Source organism: Frieseomelitta varia, unplaced genomic scaffold, assembly GCF_011392965.1.
Source record: "Frieseomelitta varia isolate USP_RPSP 00005682 unplaced genomic scaffold, Fvar_1.2 scaffold_370, whole genome shotgun sequence".
Taxonomy (NCBI): domain Eukaryota; kingdom Metazoa; phylum Arthropoda; class Insecta; order Hymenoptera; family Apidae; genus Frieseomelitta; species Frieseomelitta varia.
The window spans coordinates 198166-220472 of NW_025110113.1; the positions used below are offsets into that span (position 1 = coordinate 198166).

Below are 22307 nucleotides of genomic sequence, written 5' to 3' on the forward strand. Positions count from 1 at the left end.
CTATGTCATTTATAGAGTCAGGAGACTTTAAATTGAATTGTCAAGAAATTAGGCTATTTCTATTCGAGATATTCTCGAATTAAGAAATACCAAGTTCACGTGTCAATTTTATCAATCGCTAAATATTTTCAATTTATAATAATCATATACGCACGAATTTGAAGCGAAGGCTATGTCATTTATAGAGTCAGGAGACTTTAAATTGAATTGTCAAGAAATTAGGCTATTTCTATTCGAGATATTCTCGAATTAAGAAATACCAAGTTCACGTGTCAATTTTATCAATCGCTAAATATTTTCAACTTATAATAATCATATACGCACGAATTTGAAGCGAAGACTATGTTAGTTTTAGAGTCAGGAGATCTTAAATTGAATCGTCAGGAAATTAGGCTATGTTTTATCTTCTTTTTTAAACTTTTAGTGAGTCGTTTGGATAGCGCTAAAGCCACTTGAACGTCCTTAAAATATTCCCTGCTTATTCTGTGAAATATCCCGCACACCGAGAGACAATCGCCACAATCGAGCCAGAGAAACCTACTCGCCAGGCATTATTAATACCTTGACGTGTGGCTGCGTAAATTTTCTTTGAAGATCGTATGAAGAGAGAGAGAGAGATAGAGAGAGAAAGAGAGAGAATACCTCTCCTCTCGAGTAGTTTCTTAACAGGCAGACTGGTCTACGAACTCCGTTTATAGCGACGCGGATCGTGAAAAAGAAAGCAGAGGGCACGGAATTGGCGTCATTAAGTCGGTCAGAGCGGAGCGTGCATGCAATTAACTCGAGTGTTCTCGTTAAAGACGCTCAAAGAGTCCGGTTTCGATTGTTACGTTAATTGGATCGAAAAGAAAATAAAAGGTCCGCCGTGGACGCCGGTTGAATTTCTGCTCGCCGTGTATATACCTGTTGAATTTACCCTGCTCGCCACCACGACGCAAGAAATTGATAGCCATAGAGGGTGTACGTATGTGTGTGTGTGTGTGTCTGCAGGGAGACCAAGTATTTTATCGACCAACGCGAGATCTCTGAACTGATGCCACGGCTATCTAACGATTCAACACGAAGCTATCGATAGAATACATCTCCGTTCGACTTCCGATTTTCGCCGATTTCTCCACCAATCATTCGACATTTGTACTCTTACGAATATATCGTTATTTATGAATACACACGCGTTCAAAAAAAGAAAAAGAAAACCGGGGAGATCAGGGGAAAGCTTGAACGGTGCTTCTCGCCGCGAGAGAAAAGAAAGATCAGCAAAACTGATCTCGGCAAAGTGGATTGAAACTTTGTCGAAGGCGTAATCTCGACTCTCGAGCACACAGGACGATCAAGAGGATCTTATTTCGGATCGTCTTATCGGCTCGATTTTCCGCGAAACGCCGCAACTCTCGATGAAACTGTTTGCGCCTTTAAAGAATCTTTAACACAGTTCCCGGATTAAAACGAAATGTAGCGCGCGAAGAAATGTCTGTCCTCCTATCTCCGTCAAGGAAATTTTTTCGTTTTTCGTAGTTTATCGCACGTCGCGAGGCAGATTAGACCTACGTTATTTCGATTAAAAAACACGTATGCATTCCAATGATCGCTATTGCACGCAAATTCTTAAATACACTGTATTTTATAAAAATTTTATAACAAATTTTTAGTTATAAATCTAAATAACAATACAATAAATAAATAAAATTCGCCGTGGATTATCATATTAAGTGACAGAATTCCGTAAAAAGATTTTATTTTCACGATTCTACATTTAATAATAAAAATATTTCCTTGCGTCTTCTTAATGTAACAGGTTATCTGATCCTGTTGCAGCTTGTCGTTCAATTTTAATATATTTTTTGCATAAATTTATAGTATTATTAAGTATTTATTAAGTATTATAATAAAATTTATTAGTAGTATTAAGTATTTATTAAGTATTATAATAAAAAATAATATATTTACCAAAAATATGTTATAGTATTATAATAAAGAAATAGTATATTTACCAAAAATATATTATAGTATTATAATAAAAAATAATATATTTATCAAAAATATATTATAGTATTATAATAAAAAATAATATATTTATTAAAAATATATTATAGTATTATAATAAAAAATAATATATTTATCAAAAATATATTATAGTATTATAATAAAAAATAATATATTTACCAAAAATATATTATAGTATTATAATAAAAAATAATATATTTACCAAAAATATATTATAGTATTATAATAAAAAATAATATATTTTTTATTATAAATTTATAGTATTACATTCATATTATTATTTGATTATTAATTGATATTTCACCTAAAATTAATAATTTTTATATGGAAAACTATTGTCTATTAAATGAAATAAAATACGATCGCGGACAAAAGAAACGAGACTGAAAGTAACGAAAGGACGAAAGTGAAAACGACGAAAAACGAAGGGAAGTGCGAACGAAGGAGCAAAGGGAACGAACGAACGAGGAGTTCGCAGTGTAATTTTGATCGATCGACAAGTTCGCGTGTTGGTTAGACGATGCAGACAGGTGCTTGCACGCAAATCGAGCGACCTGTGTACGTAACGTGTGTTTACGTTTAGCGACGGCGGCGAACACATTGTAAATTCCGTAGCTGGATTTGTCGTTTAGTAACGCGTTGCTGAACGTCCGGTATTACATATCAATCTCGGCAAGGTTATGAACAGGTACGGGGGGATGTGTTCTTGGAATTCTATTGGCCGTACGCAAGCAGGAGCCTCGGCGAACGTGATGACATCATTCGCGAGTTTGGGCATTGATAATTCCAATTCCACGTAGCACGAAATGTTATGCTCCGAGTATGGAAACGAATTAACGACGAGCAGGCATGACTGTACGCGTGTGACAACCGCGTTGAATCGCGATCACGATGATCCGGTTACATAGAGGTCAAGTAAAAGAGACCAAAGAGAAATCGCGGCATGAAATTCAATTGGTTCCGCGTTTAAACGGCCGGTGACATCACTTCCAAACTTGGTCACCGCATCTCGCGTGCAAAAATTCAAAATATTGCGAAGAGTATACTCAAGATGAAGATTTTTCGAAACTTTTACGCAAGGTATTTAGCTACGAAATTTAAAACGGAGAGAAATGTGAATTAAATGCTTGAACGATCTTTTGCTTGAAGGTATCTTTTTTGGTGTGGTTATAAAAATTTCAAAAGTTCAGCTCCGAAATTAAAGAGGAAACACCTGAACGTTCAAAATACATCCAAAATACTATTCCTGAGTGAAGATTTTAAAAATTGCAAATTTAAGATAGGGAAATATGAATCTCATTGAGAAACATAACCATTTCCATACGAGATATAATGGATGAAAAATTATATATTAGCCTATTCTTCTTGCAATATTTCCGTGAAAATAAATGACACGTTATATATTATTTGTTCCTATGAATAATCAGTTATATAATATTATTACACAAGTAGGAGGAGCTTTCCTTTGCAATTCTATTATGTATTTAAATAGAATATAAAATATTTTCAATGGTTTCCAATAATGAGTTATACAACAATAACACAAATAATATAAAAATTCGAAAATTATCGGCATGTGAGGAATTTTTTTTTTGCACCTCGTGTATTTAGAATATTTTTAACATTTTAATATAATTTTTAATATTTTAATAAATATTAAATAAGACAAATAACACAAGAAATAAATAACAAAAGTAATATAAAAATTCAAGAAATAAACAACACAAGTAATATAAAAATTCAAGGATCAAAAGGGTATTAAGATATGAGCAGTTCAACCATTATTATTTGAGAAGAATATAAAGTATTTTTAATGGTTTTCAATAACGAGTTATACAACAAACACAAGTAATATAAAAATTCAAAAATTATCGGCATGTGAGGAATTTTTTTTTTACACCTCGTGTGTATTTAGAATATTTTTAACATTTTAATATAATTTTTAATATTTTAATAGAAATAAATAATACAAGTAATATAAAAATTCAAGGATCAAAAGGTATGAGCAGTTCAACCATTATTATTTGAGAAGAATATAAAGTATTTTTAATGGTTTCCAATAATGAGTTATACAACAATAACACAAGTAATATAAAAATTCGAAAATTATTAGCATGTGAGGAATTTTTTTTTGCACCTCGTTTTATTTAGAATATTTTTGACATTTTAGTATAATTTTTAATAAAATATTTTTTAATATTTTAATAAAATATTTTTTATAGAAATAAATAACACAAGTAATATAAAAATTTAAGAATCAAAAATTTAAGTATCGAGATATGAGCAGTTCAACCATTATTATTTGAGAAGAATATAAAGTATTTTTAATGGTTTTCAATAATGAGTTATGCAACAATAACACAAGTAATATAAAAATTCAAGAATCAAAAGAGTATCGAGATATGAGCAGTTCAACCATTATTATTTGAGAAGAGTATAAAATATTTTTAATGATTTATCTACAATATCTACAATAGTTTTAATAATCCAGTCCTTACAAAAGGATAAATACTTGCAATTTTCCTAATAGAATTCCTGGTGGATTAAATCATGCACCAGGATCACTAGCGTCGTGTCAATATCTTTTAAACGATTCTCGAATTTTTATTATTGTACAATTCATTATTGGAAATTCCTACGGTGCACGTTACTTTTGTACCAAGTAATTCTGCTGATATATCGTTCGTCTTTACAAAGGCATGCCAACAACACGCTCTTTTCATCCGCCGTGCAATGTGTAAACTAGCAAACTCGCAGCTGTGTAACTAGAATTTCGTTGGTCTGCGGCGATTTGGTTAGAGAACGGAGGAACGGGACGAAGGAACCGGGTCAAAGGTTGGCAAACTAGCTAAACGACGAGAGCGTGACGACTTGACGGACAGGCGGTGGCCGCGCACGTGAACTCGGTCGGTCGATCGGAGTTTAAAATGCAAGGAAAAATCAAGATGAGATCACTGCCGAACATGGCATCGTGCACGATGCCAATTATCGCTCGCATCGTACGACTGAAGCCGATTGAAGTCGATTGCAGGTGATTGCAATTGCGTGCAATTGCGACGCGTGCCCGCCGCGTTTGGCGTTTTGTCTCTTACCAGCCTCGACGGGCATTCGTACCCGTTTTATCGCGGCATTACCCGGTCGAGTTAATACCTGTTTACTCCCGGCGTGGAGTTCGAAATTGTCGCGCTGTAAACGTAACCCGCCTCGGGGATTGCGGCGCACCGAGACTGCCCCGGGCAAGGGAATCATTATGCGGCTGGCTCCCCGCATCGGGCTGCGAACGTTCGCCAGCCCGCGAACAGAAATATTGACGGTGTGTCGCGATTATGAATGTGGCGACGGTGTTTCATTGTCGGCGGAGGGAACACACTACCCGGGGATAATAAAAACTTTGATTTTCGTCCGAAATCAATATGCTGAAATTTTAATTTGCTCGAACGAACGAGGAAAATCCCTTCTTATATAAAAAAAAAAAAAAAAAGGGAAAAGAAAGAAAAGGCAAAATATTATACACATGAAAAAAATATACGTGTGTGTTTATTTTATATATATATATATATATATAAAAAGAAAAGGCAAGAGCAAACAAAGATATTAGACATATGAAAAAATATACGCGGGTGTGTATATATATATATATATATATATATATATATTTGTATATATATAAATATATATAGAACGTATATATATATATAAAACGTGTATATTTTTATATATATACACACGTATATTTTTTCACGTGTATAATATCTTCGTTTGCTCTTGCCTCTTCTTTTTTATTTTATATATATTATATATTATATATTTATTATATATTACATTTATTTTATATATATATATATATATATATATATATATTTACAGTATATTGCAAATATTATGAAAGAGAAAATCAAAGTGTCTCGATTAGGTAACTATTAAATTTTGTCGACGAAAGAAACAGATCAAGTTATTAAAGTTGATTAAACGTTAATTTTAATTTATTCAATAATAATAAATAAACGGGAAAAATCTCTAAAATATATAAAGGAAAAAGTCACGAGAGAAAGCGCTAAAGTGAGGAACGAAGAAATTTATATACAAAAGACTCGTATATTTATATATATAAAATTCGTATGATTTCAGACACATAATCAAACTTGATGCATCTAAATATATCCAGAGTCTTACAAACTGATAATTTATAAAAATTGATATTACCACGAAACGTTCAATCAATTGTCCATTCGCGCTAAGAAAAGTCATTTAGCAACGAGTCGGACTCTCGCATGTCGCGAGACAAAGAAAATCACACGTCCGGAGCTGTTATTGGTGTTAATTGGAACGCAAACAAGTATTTGTCGACTAGGATGTGAACGTATTCGACGCATTTCGCAAATGATGCTGCGTGACGCGGTACTATAATTAGTCGAGACAAGACGACACGAAAGGCGAATTCAACTTCTTCTCGCGTTTCATATATATATCGTATCTTCTTTGAAGAAATAGCGTTTTGTGCGTCAAAGAGTATCGACAACGTGAAAAGAAGGCACTGTAAGTACTCGTCATCTCGCGAAAGAAGAATCGTTACGAAACGTGGTTCGTACGATAGTTTTGGCAGCTGAAACTGCCAACCGCCGTGAAAAAAGTTCCAACGACTTTTCGCATTGCAGGTTGACCCTGCAGCAAGCTCCGTGCTCTTTGTATTACTACTCTCGTTCTTTACGCTGGATTACGTCGATTTTATTTTTAACCGAATAATAGCGCGCGAGAACCTACGACCTTCGCCTGGTTTGAAAGTGAAAGTACCCGCCGAACTTCTTCCGCGATTGTCTTTGCGTTCGTCTCATTTCCATTGAAACATTCGACTAGATTTGCTAAGCTACGTTTGCTATATTTTCACATTGAAAGAAATTATATATATATATATTATTTAAATTATATTATTTATATTTATATTATTATTTATTACTTAAATTATAAATTATATAAAATTATATTCAGTTATATTATTTGAATTATATTAAATTATATTATTTAAATTATATTAAATTATTATAAGTTATATTATTTAAATTATATTAAATTATTATAAGTTATATTATTTAAATTATATCAAATTATATTATTTATTATTGTTTATATTGTTTATATTGTTTTTTATTTAAATTATATTAAATTATATTGTTTGATTATATTATATTATATTATTTAAAAATTATATTTTGAAGAAAAATTATATTTTCACATTGAAAAAAAGAAAAACTAAAATTCCTCTTCAGCTCGTGAATTGAAGCGTTTTAACTTAAGGCTCGAAGACCCTCGTCCTCGCTCCAGAAATCCACGAGCCATGAAAAATATTCGTGAACTCTAAACTCGGTAGCGTCTGTCGTTGCAAAGAATATATATACTCGCTATACTGAAACTATTACGAAATCATTATCGTTAATGACCGAGAGACACTTGCGCAGTAGATACTATATACATAGACAGATGCTGACGAATAATCGATCGCTTGATTAATCGATGTTCTAATAAACGAAGTTCCGCTCTACGCGTCAACGGTATCGTACGTTCTAATACTATAATTAAACCAAGTTCTGCGCAAGACGTTGATTTAAGATACGTGCCCATTTGACAGTTACACTCGAGAGTATCTTACTCAGCGTTGTGTCCATTTGAGAGCAGCTTTGAGAATTTTCACTCTCCGAGAGTTTACTATTTGATGGAACTCTCAAAACCGTGTTCCATTGTCTCTGATCTATTCGCCGCGGTGAGTTTAGTTCGAAATACGAGCGTGAACAGTGACATCGCTGTCATGGAGGTGCAAAAAATGTGTGCCCTCATAGTTGACCATGATATTTTAAGAAAAACGAAAAATCAATATAAAAGGAAGAGTTCAACGATTTAAATTATCATATAATATTTAATTATATTAATTATGTTAAATATTAAAATATTTATATTTGTATGTAAGAATATTTATATAAAACATTTAAATTATTATATAATAATTATATTATATATTGTATAATATTATAATATTTATATTTATATTTAAATTATAACAATATTTATAATATAATATCTAAATTATTATATAATAATTTAAATTAATAATTAAATAATTATTACATAATATATTAATAATAATAATAATAATATATTATAATAATATATAATAATTATAATAATATATTAATTATAATTAATTATTAAGTAATAATACATTATATAATTAAACAGTGGACAGCTAGCTTTAGATAGAGGGCATCAAGGAAGATCATTATCTAGAGACGAGGCGCAATTGTCTTACAAACCGTTCGTCAAACGACGATTGACTAGTAATTTTTTCGTTACTCACCACGTCTTTGCTCGTGTCTATTGTAAATTCGCTGATGACACGCTCCTCTGCCACCTCGCGGACGTCCTGCACCGAGGTGAATCTCGTCGACTGATCGATCACGTAGGAGGACTCCTGAATCACGTCCTTCACGTCGGTCACGTCGTGTTTCACGACTGAAATTTTCGTGGTATCGTCCTTCAAGAGAGGACTTGATTCGTCATTGGGCTCGTCCCTCGCAGGAGACTCTCTGGGTCTCTTTCGATCTTGCGGCTTCTCGTGTACGAACGAACCATCCCAGGTCGACTCGCCCGGTTTAGTCGGTCTCACGGAGCTCTTCTCGGGGCTTTTAGGACGCTTATCAGGGGACTCTCTTGCGTCGTCAGGTCGTGACAATCGGGGAACATCACCTCGAGGTCCTTTCCCGAGATCTGTGCCACGTTTCTCGTCGTCGACTTCGCGAACTGTCGTCGCAGAGACCTCGAAGGCCTCGGAATCTGAAACGAGAGTACGCTCGAGCGTCGTCGAGTGACAAGTGAGAAATTCGGAGCTCTCCGTCGATGTGTCCGACAGGGTGATGGACTTTTCAGTAACGTAAGTCGATTTCGTGTCCTCTGGTAATTTCCTGCCATCCGCTGGCGACGTTGAAGGGCGACTCGCGACGTCTGTCGATGGTTTCTTATCGGTAGGCTTTCCCACCGGTTTTTCACGGACAAACGAACCGTCCCACGTCGAGGCACCTGGTTTAGACGGTCTGGCAGAGCTGTCGATCTTCGGAAGACGTTTGTCAGGCGACTTCGAGTCTACTGGCAGTTTCTGTTCCGGTGGCAGCTTCTTCTCGGGGCTCTTGGCCCTTTCCTCGATCGTCACGGACTTTTGCACCGTCGTTGGAACGCCGTTACGAACGATCACCGTCTCGACGGAGCTCGTGGAGTAATCCAAATTCGTGGAATCAGTGGTGTGACTCTCGCGAACGGTAGACTGCTCCATTACGACCGATGTATCTGAACTGGCGGTTACTCGCTGAGAAGTATCGCGAATGTCCAACGTGCCTTCGCCGACGTGCTTTCTCGATTTTGGTACGGGACTGTCCCTTGGTTCCGGTCGAGCTTTATCTGCCTCTCTGCTAGCTGGTCTCTTCGTTTCCGGCGATCTCTCTATGACAAAAGTTCCGTCCCAAGTGGACGAGCCGGGCTTCGCGACGACTCTGGCGTCTCTCGTTTTTGGTGTTTTCTCCGGGGTTGCTGGCCTAGTCGACGCCCGACTGCTCGATGGACCCTGGTCTTGGCGCGCAGGCTGCACGTCGTAGACGATCATCTCGTGCACGGACGACAAGCTCGAGTCCCTGATGTCGGTGAAGCTCTGCTGGCTGGACGAATGTTCCACCACGTAGGACGCCGTCGAGACTTCCGCCTCGTTTATCGAATTGTCCTCCGTCACGTCCCGAATGACGACGGAATCGGTCGTCGATCGTCGCGCGTCCGTAGAAGACAATTTCCCACGGCGTTCTGGAACTGGCGGCTTTTCGTAAACGAAGCTGCCGTCCCACGTGGACTGGCCAGGTTTGTAACACCGCGACGTGACGTCTCGTTTCACCGATTCCCCGGAATCTTCCTCCGCGATGGTCTCGGAGACAGAGGTCACCTTCTCGGTGGTCTTCTTTTTCGTCTTCTCGTCGGTGGACGTGGCGTATTCCACGATGTACGAAGACGAGACGGACTCCGACGTGCTGGAGACGTTCTGCTCCTCCGTGACGTCCTGCACGTCCACGGAATCGTGCTTCTTCGCGCTCGTTCTAACGACCGTTTTCTCGCCGGTCGACGCCATCGATTTCTTACCATCCTGCGGCTTTTCCTGTACGAATCGTCCGTTCCACGCCGAGTCTCCGGGTCTCGTGACTTTCCTGTCGCCGAGGACCTCCACTGTTTTGCCAGCGGGTCTACCGTCGATGTAAATCTCCTGCGTGACGTCTCTGCGTTCCTCCGAGACGAACCTCGAGCTGTCGGTACCACCGTGCACCACGTGAACCACGTTCGAAGATTTCCTCTCGTAAGAACCGTCGGTACTTCGTTCCCTGAAATCCGTTCTCTGCGTCGACTCCACGACGTCGTCGCCGCCTGGGTGATGGAAAACGGAGGCATCGGACGCGTTTCTTTTCCTAGGTTCCGGCGTTCTCTCGATCACGAACGTGCCGTCCCACGCGGACTCTCCAGGCTTCGCGTACCTAGTCGAATCTTTCGAATGTACCTTCGAAGTTGTGTACTGCCTCTGTCCTCCGGCTAGGTCGATCGTGTCAACGGTCGACGATGATCGGCCCTCGACGATCTTCGAGTCCTGTATCACCGTCGACGACGAACGCTGATCGACGAACGAACTCTCGGAGATTTCAACGCTCGACACGCTCGCCTCTGTGCTGCCTTTGGAAACCATGCGATCTACTTTCGCCGTGTCGAGACCTGTCCCGGTCGTCGCCCTTCGTCGTGCATCGACGCTCTTGTCTCTGGCCGTGCTAATCTCGCTGACAAACGTGCCGTCCCACGCGGACTGGCCCGGCTTGTTGCATCGTTCGCTGATCCTCTCCGTTTTCACGTTGCCGTTCGCGGTGCTCGAGGATGAGTCGAGGACGACGACCTTGTCCGAGGGTACAACCGTGGTCTCGTTGTCGACGCTGCGACACTGGGTGGCCGTTATTCTCCCATTGTCGTCCAGCTTCTCACCCGACTCGTGGATCCTCGAGATGTTGGCGATCGTCTGCCCGTCCTTCGTCGTCTCCTCGTACGTTTCTTTGCTGGCTTGCCTGCTCTCGTACGACTTGGACGTCGTCTGCACTCTGGGAACGTGGTCTCCGTTGGATGTTGTCGTCGTCTTCGACAGACGATCGTAGTAATCGCCCGTCGAGGACGAGGACGTCTCCACGACCATCGAGGACGATATCGATTTCTGTACGGTCTCGCTGCGACTCTGCGTCTCTGCCGATGATCTGACTTGTTCCGCTGACGTTCCTCCTCGATGCTCGTCCGTGCACACCTCGACGACCTTCCGCGGGCTGTCGCGTACAGTTTTGCCCTGTTTGTTGACCGACTGCGTCTGCTCCTCCGCTATAAAGTCCTGAGAACTCTTGCCCACGGTCGTCCTGTAGGCTTGGCTCACGGTCTGCGGGGTCGATTCGATGACCTTGATGACGTTACCCTTCGAATCCATGATAACCTCGCGACTAGCGCTGGTCACCTCGACCACGTTGCTCCTCGACTCGCTCTCCGTGACCTGCGTCGCCTCCTCGAGCACGCTCGTCGACGACACTACCTCGACGGTCGTCGCGTTCGAGGAACTGGAGGATGTCGCGGCGACTTCCTTCGACGCCCCCTTGCCCCTTTCGTTCTTCTTCCTGTTTATCGTCATTTCGCCTCGCTTTCGATCACCGATCGTTCATGCGAATCGAGACACACGAGAACAACGAGTCGGAAAGGTAAACTTCGAGAAAGGTGAACACGCGTCGCGCACTGTAAAAAAAAAAAACACGAGAGAGGAAGAAGGAAAAGAACGGTTCGTAAGGTGTGTACAAATGTGTTTACTTTCTATCGCGATAGGGAACACGCGACTCGCCGATCCCTCGAGCCGGACTGACGCTTCTCGCCGCGACCGGCCTCGTTTGCAAACCTCGTTCGTTCCTCTTCGTCCTCGGAATGCTCCGGGTCTCTTGTATACCAACGACGATCGTACACACTCTTTTTTTTCTTGTTCTCCTTTTCTCCTTCACTCGGCTCTCTGTCTCTCTGTTTCTCGATTATCAGTCGTCCGTGTTTCGATGGTGAGAACGCGTGTAACTGGTGCGGCAGAACGCGCCGATTCGAGGAAAGATTCGTTCCGACGTTCTCGATCCGGTACCGCGAGTCGATGTGGCATCGACGATGGCTGGCTGGCCCTAGTGACCACACACGGTACACACCGATGCTCTCCGTCACTACCATTGCCACGACGTACGCGAGCCACGGCTCTTTTGCCTGGAGAACGCCTCCCTACTTTTCTCTCGGTGTGTCGCCCGGCGTGGGACGTATATTCGCTCTCGCGCTCACTGTGTTTGTGTATGTGTGTGTGTGTGCGTGCGTGCGTGCACACGATCTTTCCCTACCGATTCCTCTTGCTCACCGTGCTTCTCGCGTGCGCCCCCTCATTCTCTCTCCAAACCGGGTCTCGTCCTTCAAGCTCTTCAGCTCTCGTCCCTTTTTCTTCCCGTTTTGCGTTTCTTTCGCTCCGCGAAAAGCCTCGGCCTCGATCTGGTTCATTTTTCTTTTTTTTTTTCCTTTTTTTGCTCTCGCCGAGAGGCTGCTTCTCGTTTCTGTCAACAGGCGCCAGACGACTAGAAAACGACGTGTTAATACGTCGTACATACGTCTACCACATCAACAACGTTGTATAAACGTCTGCGGCAAGCGCGTGTCTGTCTCCGTTTCGTCACGCTCCGCGTCTGCTTCGAATCACGAGTTCTTCTTCTTCTCGCTTCTATTCATTGATCATTGATTCAGGAATGCCGAGTTGTAGGAAGCGATTCTCGATGCCCCGTGATATTTTCATCTCGATCGTAAGGGAGTGAGTTGCCACGCGTTCAAATTATTCCCGGCGTATTACGATTCATTCACTACTACCTAAGTAACGACGATCTGGCTGACCTGACATCTTTCTTTCTTTCTTTCTTTGACAAACACGGAAGGAAGGTTTTCAGCTTCCGCTGGTTGTGCTACGTAGACACAAGTCTCTGGCAATTTTTTCAGTGATTTTAAAGATCATAATACGCGCGTCGCTATTTTTAGAAAAAGAACCGCGGACGCGGGTTTTCTCTTTCTTTGCTGGGAACCACGTACGTGCAAGAACAAAGTTCTTTGGACTTGGTTCACGTGCGTGGCGCGGCTTCAGCTTCTCGCTCGCGGCCGAGAGATATCGCCGCCGACATTTACTCTCTTCGCTCTCTCCATCGTGAGAGAAAGATTATGCCGCGCGACGATACCACGTACGCACGAACGCGTACGCGTTCCAGGTACAAATGCAATTTTCGCCTGCCCCGCGGAGTTGCCGAGCGAGTGTTCAGCCTGGAACACGTTTCGCCTTCCAATCCCCTCTACCGTTCTTCCGCCGTACGTACACGTGAATCTCTAGATCTTCTCTCAAGCTACGTGTCGGATAAAACGGGAAAGGAAACTACGTTATTCATACGCTGCACAGCGATCGCAACTTTGAACACGGCCGTTGTTAAGAATAAAAGTTTGCACTCGCACGAAGATTACGTAAGCTGTACGTAAGCTGTAAGTACGCCTCGGTCGGCCTGCATCGGAGCGCAAATTTTCTGAAATTTCCTGAATTTTCGTTTTTTTTCTTTTTTTTTTTCTCGTATCGGTTTCAAGTCTCAGAACTTATCAACTGTATACGTGTATCTGTCCAAGTGCAAGGATTTTGCACAAACCTCTCCAATCGTTTCGAAACATTCCTGTTGTTTCAACGACAACGAATTCCCCGATAGTGTTTAATTACACTATCATTGATAATTAACAAACCGATGAATATTTCGTCTCTTTCAAAGAAACGATCTCGTGGATCTCTTTGGACTTTAAAATCTATATTATTGCCACAGCTGTAATCAGTCGCGCAAATTTTATGAAATATTCTGAATTTTCGTTTTTTTTTTCTCGTATCGATTTCAAGTCTCAGAACATATCAACGTTTATCAACTGTATCAACTGTATCAACTGTATATCAACGTGTATCAACTGCATATCAACGTGTATCTGTCCAAATGCAAGGATTTTGCTCAAACCTCTCCAATCGTTTCGAAACATTCCTGTCGTTCCAACGACAACGAATTCCCCGATAGTGTTTAATTACACTATCATTGATAATTAACAAACCGATGAATATTCCGTCTCTTTCAAAGAAACGATCTCGTGGATCTCTTTGGACTTTAAAAATTATATTATTGCCACAGCTGCAATCAGTCGCTCAAATTTTATGAAATATTCTGAATTTTCGTTTTTTTTTTTCTCGTATCGATTTCAAGTCTCAGAACTTATCAACTGTATAACAACGTGTATCAACTGTATCAACTGTATATCAACGTGTATCTGTCCAGAACTTATTAACTGTATATCAACGTGTATCAACGTGTATCAACTGTATATCAACGTGTATCTGTCCAAGTGCAAGGATTTTGCTCAAACTTCTCCAATCGTTTCGAAACATTCCTGTCGTTCCAACAATAACAAACTCCCCATCTTTAATTACACTATCAGAACCTTATAATTAACAAACCGATGGATTCTTCGTCTTTTTCAAAGAAACGATCTCGTGAATCTCTTTGGACTTTAAAAACTATATTACTGCTGCAACTGTAATCGGTCGATTTGTATCGGAGCGCAAATTTTCTGAAATTTCCTGAATTTTTGTTTTTCTTTTTTCTCGTATCGATTGCAAGACTCAGCACTTATCAACTGTATACGTACGTATATCTATCCAAGTGCAAGTACTTTGCTCAAACCTCTCCAATCGTTTCCAAACGACAACGAATTCCCCGATAATGTTTATTTTAATTATACTATAATTAACAAACCGACGGATATTTCGTCTCTTTCAAACGAACGATCTCGTGAATCTCTTTGGACTTTAATGACGTGGCAAACCAAGTGACAAGAAAGAGCGATTTTACGACCAGCGATAGAATGTTTTCGTCTTTTTGATGAGATAATATTGTTCGTTATAAAGTGAACGCGGCTGGAGGAGAAGCAGCGCAGAACCTCGAAGGAACCGGTCCCTCGCGATGTCCCTCGATGTAAACCGGGCGATGACGTAGACCGTGGAGAGACCGCGACGGTCCGCGTCGTTCCTCTCCTCTCGTCCCTCCTCCACGAGGTGTTGGATGTTAGCTCACCGACGTTGGCCATTATTTTCGCGTGCACCATTCGCGAATATAGTGGCTGATTGCACCGCTGTCGGTATCGTTAACGAGCTGACAGAGTTGAAGGAATTATCGTTAGATTGACCCGGTGACACTGAAAATTTATCGCACGGAATCGACCTGCCCGGTGGGGCAGACTTATCGCCACGCCACGTTTCCGGCAGGCCCCGAAATTCACCGAACGATCCTTCCCCAACGTTCCCAACTCCGTCCCGTTTTCTCTGCGACTCGTCGTTCATCAACACTTAGAGACGCAAACACTTCAAGATGCTATGCGCGGAATTCTCGAGTGTTTCTCTCGAGAATTCCGCGCGATCAATCTAGAGGGAAAGTTTCTCCTTATTCTTGTCTCCTTTCTCTGGCATTGTCTCAGATTTAATTACAAAGGATCTTGATCGAACGTCGCCTCGCCGACGAACGCGACGTCATTTCCCCGATTTGTTATTAAGCGTTATTGCACAGACTGTGAGTAAGAATCTGTCTGACCTTGGTGGTTGAAAAAAAAAAAAAAAAAAAAAAAAAAAAGAATGAACCTCTGACGTAATAGGAAATGCGACGTTAGGCAGGAGCGTGGAAAGGATCGGCGTTCGCGTAATTCTGATTCAGCGGCTTCCTCTCGGGGCCGAGACACGCGACATTTCAGTTCGACAGCATCGCTGAATTATCGATCGTGAAATCGTTGTACGTAGCCACGATACGGAGGAAGTACGCTCTTTCTTTAGCCCGACGGCCTTTATCGTCATTTTCCTTCGATTTCTCACCACGATGTATAATTAATGTAAACGTATACGCAAGGCATCGCGACCGAGAAAACAGCAATCTCGCATCGATCGAAAATTAGAACTATCTTTACACGCCGTTTGAACCATCAAACGTCAATGTCGCGGTCGTTGGTGTTTCCGTTTTTTCGCGAATTGTTTTCACCTTTAATATAAATTTTCAACACGACCTTGATCTCGTGACATTGTGAAATATCTTCGACACGACATTTCCAAGTGAAATAACACTGCTTGAATATCTGAAGAATTATTTCATCGCTCGATTTCATCCTCAATGGGATGACTTGTGCTTGGTGAAAAGTACGTAACCGGTCCAAATAAGGAAATATCACGCAGTTGTTCCGCGAATTCATCATCGATTTTGTGGCCGGTAAGAGCCAGATCGGTTGCATACGATTGATCTCGATCCTGGCGATCGATATTTCGGTTAAGGAGCGAAAGTACCACGCCCGTCTCGCCGCGTTTTCCCGTAAAAAGTGTCGTCAGGTCACGGCGTGGGTAGGAACCAGCGTGCAACCGCTGCCACGTGAAACCAACCAACTTCGATGCTCCGTATTTGGTGAATGCCGTATGAAATCCGTAGGCGAACCAGTAACCAGTCGGCCGCGTCATCCATGAGACCCAATGAGTCCCAGTACGGAACCATCGCGATCGGTATAGAAGCGCCATTGAACGAACGTACACGTTCTTCGATCGAATGATGAGTCACTATATTTTCACTGCCTATTTACAAACGATATTATTATTTATTTTTCTACACTCCTCTAATCAACGGTAGCACGACAACTCCTTTTTTTAACTCTTGCCCACTTCTGAGCGGACATTGTACTTGAATCTAGCCAACAGCTCTTTTTATATTTGCTGATAATTTATATTTATATTTGCTTTTTATATTTGCTGAAAATTCAAATATTACTCGATGCGATGTAGCAGTATGATATCTGAACGGACGCCTAGAAGTGAAAGATATAGCAAAGTCGTAAGAAGAAGAAATTTCTGAAGATAAAGCCACGAGTCAATGGAACAATCATACTTATTGGAATACTACCCATTTACAAACGATATTTATTATTTTTCTACATTCCTCTAATCAACGGTAGCACGACAACTCCTTTTTTTAACTCTTGCCCACTTCTGAGCAGACATTGTACTTGAATCTAGCCAACAGCACTTTTTATATTTGCTGATAATTTAAATTTAAGTATTACAGTATGATATCTGAACAGACGCCTAGAAAGATATAGCAAAGACGTAAGAGGAAGAAATTTCTGAAGATAAAGCCACGAGTCAATGGAACAATCATACTTATTGGAATACTATCCATTTACAAACGATATTTCTTATTTTTCTACATTCCTCTAATCGACGGTAGCACGACAACTCCTTTTTTTAACTCTTGCCCACTTCTGAGCGAACATTGTACTTGAATCTAGCCAACAGCTCTTTTTATATTTGCTGATAATTTAAATTTAAGTATTACAGTATGATATCTGAACGGACGCCTAGAAGTGAAAGATATAGCAAAGGCGTAAGAAGAAGAAATTTCTAAAGATAAAGCCACGAGTCAATGGAACAATCATACTTATTGGAATACTACCCATTTACAAACGATATTTATTATTTTTCTACATTCCTCTAATCGACGGTAGCACGACAACTCCTTTTTTTAACTCTTGCCCACTTCTGAGCGGACATTGTACTTGAATCTAGCCAACAGCTCTTTTTATATTTGCTGATAATTTAAATTTAAGTATTACAGTATGATATCTGAACGGACGCCTAGAAGTGAAAAATATAGCAAAGCCGTAAGAGGAAGAAATTTCTGAAGATAAAGCCTCGAGTCAATGGAACAATCATACTCGTTGGAATAACTCGCATTAGAACTAGACTTTTTGTTGCTTTTTACGAAAGTTTGAAAAATAGCGGAGGATATTATTTCTCTAGAGATTGAAACTATTTAGGTATCATTAACTTTTGTATGTTATACTTGTTCTAGCAAAACCCGTTGATGATTGCTTCAAATTTAAACGACATCGCACGTTAGAAATACACAATCGGCAAAACTTCGTGTTAAATACCATTTGAATGATCATTCGCCAACGCTGTGCCATTTTATTTTAAGCGACGATGCTTCGTTAATCAATTGCTCGTACGAAGAAAAGTTTGTCAAAGGATTAAAAATCGGGCTGGTTCAGGCGTTACGAATTTTCTCGAAGAAACGAGAAGTGAATAAAAAAAAAGACCGAGTCGAAAGAACGAGTACTCGATATGGTAGCGAGGTGAAAATCGAATGACGATAAAAACGAAAGTGGACAGTTTGAAATTCGCATTTACTCGCGAAGAAGGATGCGATCGAATTCCAAAGCGTGGCCGAACCACTCGCGTGTGCCGCGCAACGTTACGTGCTTACGGATCGAGATCGATCGTTTCTCACGGGCGATCTTTATGGTTAACAGGGTTAAGTATATATGAAGAAAAAGGTCTCGCCGTAAGTCTCGCGCAAATCAGGCTATCCTTTTCCACGTCCCTCTCAAGGGAATCGAAAGCTTGCCCAACTTGAAACACGGCCCCGGCTGGCTCCTTTTATAATGGATAGCGCTATAATGAAGCACGGTACGGCGCGTTCTCTTATTAATTAACGTTAAAAGGGAAACTTTTGTAATTCCGCTTCTAAAACGAAGCAATGTACTCTGACCTCTATAACGACCCCTTGCGCGCCATTCTATCCAGTCTTCCAGATCTCCAGGTCCTATCGCCCCCTCCCCCCCCCCATCTCTCTCTCTCTCTCTCTCTCTCTCGCAAAATAATTAAAATACCTGCTTCGAATGTTTCCTTCGCGACTACAAAAAAAAATTTATTCTCCATCCTCCTTCGAGCCTGATAATCTCCAATTCGCGCGAGGGACGTTCATTCGAATTGGGATCGTACGCAGAGTCTTAAAAAAAAAAAAGGAAAACAGTTTTCGTTTATAATAATGCAGCAACTTCGGAAGCTTTCGGCCGGAACGTTTTATATATATATATATATACTTGCAACGCGCTTTGTACCCGGTCCTCATCATCATCGCACAAAGGGAAACGAACGCACGGTCACGCATGGTTACCGTTGAATACGTAAAATACGTCATTCTCATGGAATCACCAATGCTGCACGTTGCTCGCTCGTGTATAAATTCTACGGCACTTTCCCGTACGGCACACGATACGTACTTTCTGGTATTCGATTATCGGCAACTTTCGCGTTCCCTACCCAGTGAAATTTTCGACGTCGAATTTTCGTGAAGCTGCGCTGAAAGAAATTTCTCGCTCGGCGTGGAGGCCCTTCGCAAGAGCGACGAAATCAGGGTGGCTGGATCGAAAAGGATCAATTTTATCGCGGGGAAAACTGCATAATGGAGGACACAGTGTTTCGATATGGTAAACAGCAGCAGCGTGGAAAACATGTAATAATACGATCAACGAAGCCAAACGAAATTACATTAAACCGAATGAAAAGACCGTTAAGCGGTTTAACTAGCAGTTTGCCGAGCGTATAATGAAGAATTTGATGGTAATTTCATCGGCGAGCCGACCATAAAAATGATCACGCTCAGGAGCATACCGATATCGGTTTAATCCCACGGTTATGAACAAGGATCTATGGAACGGGGACACATTCATGTATCGCATTGATTTACGTTAAAGGAAGCTGATATAATTCCACGGTATATATATATACATATCGGAATATGTACGAACAAAAAGTCGAGAGAAGAGGAGGCGCCGCCTCTCGTTACGTTCGAGGCAAAACGATCCATATAAGCGGACATACGAATTTTACGGACAAGATGGTAGGGGGATGATACGCGAATGCATTTGCAGGCCGGTGATGTCATGGACCGTTTCGTTCGGTTTACTCACTCGCGGTAAGGGTAAAGTCTGTTCCTCGAACGATCCTTAATACAGCGATAAATATTCGAGAGTGTTCGTAAGGCCCATATCGTGATATACCCATATAGTACGTGGCCAGCCGCTTACGTACGTAAGTAGACGAGAGATCGCGTTTCTCCGTGCACGGCCATGACACTAAATTACAGGCTTGTACAGTGGTTGTCAATCTGCATTTACTTAAGCAAGATCGCTCCATGTACGCGCGGCGCTAAGCAATTCATCATCGTACTTTTGAGAAACCGGACTGCCCAGACCCAATTCAACTTGGTGTCGTTGTTCAGCCGAGAGAAAAGGGATAGTGGGAATTAGGGCACGCGAAGCAAATAGCAAACACGATACATAATTGATCGAAAAGTGTGCATGACGTTGATTAATCTTACGCCTTTGTGTCATGGATGTATATATATATATATACAGGGTGTCCAAAAAAGGTTGGGACCAAACTTAGACTACGTGTTACTGAGGTCAAATGAGATGAAAAAAGTTCAGATAAACTTATGTCCGAAGATGTTTTATTGGAAAGATATAAGCGTTCAAAGATTTATGGACAAAATTCGACTTATCAGAAATTCTCAATAAGGTTATTGCAAAAATAATCTTCACGATTATGTTGCATGATGTCTCATTGGAAACACGCTGTCAAATGTGGTTTCAACATGATGATGCCCCGTCACATTTTGAATGTACGTGAATTTCTTAATACAAGAAATTCCCTCAACGTTGGATCGGTCGCAGCCTCCTAAGTCACCTGATACTTTGGGAATGTATTCGAAATGCATTTACTATTATCTCCAATGCAAATGGAATATTTGAACGAGCTCGACAATCACTAATTCGACGAATGGAAGCCTGCATTCTTGCAGAAGGAGGAATTTTGGAACATTTCTTATAATAAATCATAAATATCTTTAGAAGCTTATACCTTTTCAACAAAGCATTTTCGGACATAAGTTTATAGGAACTTTTTTCATCTATTTGACCTCAGTGACACGTAGCTTGGTCCCAATCTTTTTGGACACCCTGTATGTATATATATATATATATCGAGACAGATTTCGCTGCGACAAATGGTGACAGTCACCAAAGGGTATCGATAGAAATGTAATTACGATGCAATTTCGTCCGGTGGTTCACGCATAAGACCAAACCACAGAACAGAAAGTTGTCGGCAGTATCGACAGTTATCGAGCCGCATGCAGAGTAGACCGCAGGCAGCATTGGCACGCATGAAAGGGACCTCTTATCTTGAGAACAGAAGCTACGGGGTCAACATGTGTCGCGTACCACGCACACTTTATTATCGCGGATAATCACATCGACCGCCAATATTAACATTTTTCGGAAGAACCGTTTCAAAGACGTCGGCCTAGATATCGCTCGCGAGTACTCTCGCACGCGAACTCCATCTTCCTCCCGTAGAATTCTATCGGGATCAACGGGGAACAACAGAGATCGTGCTTATACAAGGGACGCGTCCACGCGGGCGGATATACATACACATATACACATATACGTACAGGTATATCTCTCTAGCGCTGCAGATGCGGTTACCAGAGAGAGTATTGATGAAACAATAGAAAGTACATGAAGGCGGTACTGAAAGAAACGAGCCATATCGCGATGCACATATGGAATATGGTGAACGGTAGAAATAAGCGCGATGTAAATCGATCACGAAATTGTCGCACGAATGTACACCCTTATATTCGAATCACGACAGAATGGTGAATATGTAAGCACGATAGATTAGCGAGGTGATTCCTCTCTCTTTTTTTTCTTTCGTTCTTCCTTCCACCGAAGAATTATTGGTTGCGTCAATCGTAATTGATCGATACTCCTACAGTGGACGTTAGCTTACGAGGAAATCGGATCGTGCGTGGGACCCCTGTGAAGCGGCAACCGTTCTGACACTGCTGTCGGACGTGTGGCATCGTCGTTGACGCTGTGACAACTCTTGCAAAACTTCCCGATGCAAAATTTAAACTTCGAACAACAATTCTCGTTTGCATTCAAACGAACGATCCGAAACGTGAAAGCAAAGCTATTCTCCAAGTTTCGTACGAACGAAATTTTCAGGAAAATAGGAAACCATAGAAATTGCGCTTTCCGGAAGACAGATCAAAGACAAGCCACGTCCGATTTTATGTACCACGTACAAAGGCACCCGTACTTACATCAGATCAAAGGGAGAAAAATCCCACATTGCGTTCTCCGCTTAACGTACGATCTTTCTTGCGTTTTACGCACGTCCGGGTTAAACGGTCGAGATGTTTAGAGCAAATGTTGCTCACGAGTCCTGAGGTATCGTGCGTTTAAATCTTAACCAACGT

The 22307-nt window shown here is 41.1% G+C and overlaps 1 protein-coding gene across 14 annotated transcripts in view; it reads right to left on the minus strand.

The window, feature by feature from the left end:
• The window catches only part of LOC122530983 (titin), a 43606-nt gene extending 30929 nt beyond the window's left edge, over nt 1-12677 (minus strand). For 7 of the 14 annotated variants that reach the window (XM_043658447.1, XM_043658450.1, XM_043658457.1 and 4 more), the window contains exon 1: nt 8351-12676. In XM_043658447.1, the coding sequence (XP_043514382.1) occupies nt 8351-11728 (3378 nt within the window). In that variant the 5' untranslated portion in view covers nt 11729-12676. Of the gene's footprint in view, nt 1-8350 lie in introns of all 14 variants that reach the window. The other 7 variants (XM_043658462.1, XM_043658458.1, XM_043658453.1 and 4 more) reach the window with 2 other exon arrangements.
• Nucleotides 12678-22307: the final 9630 nt, after the last annotated feature.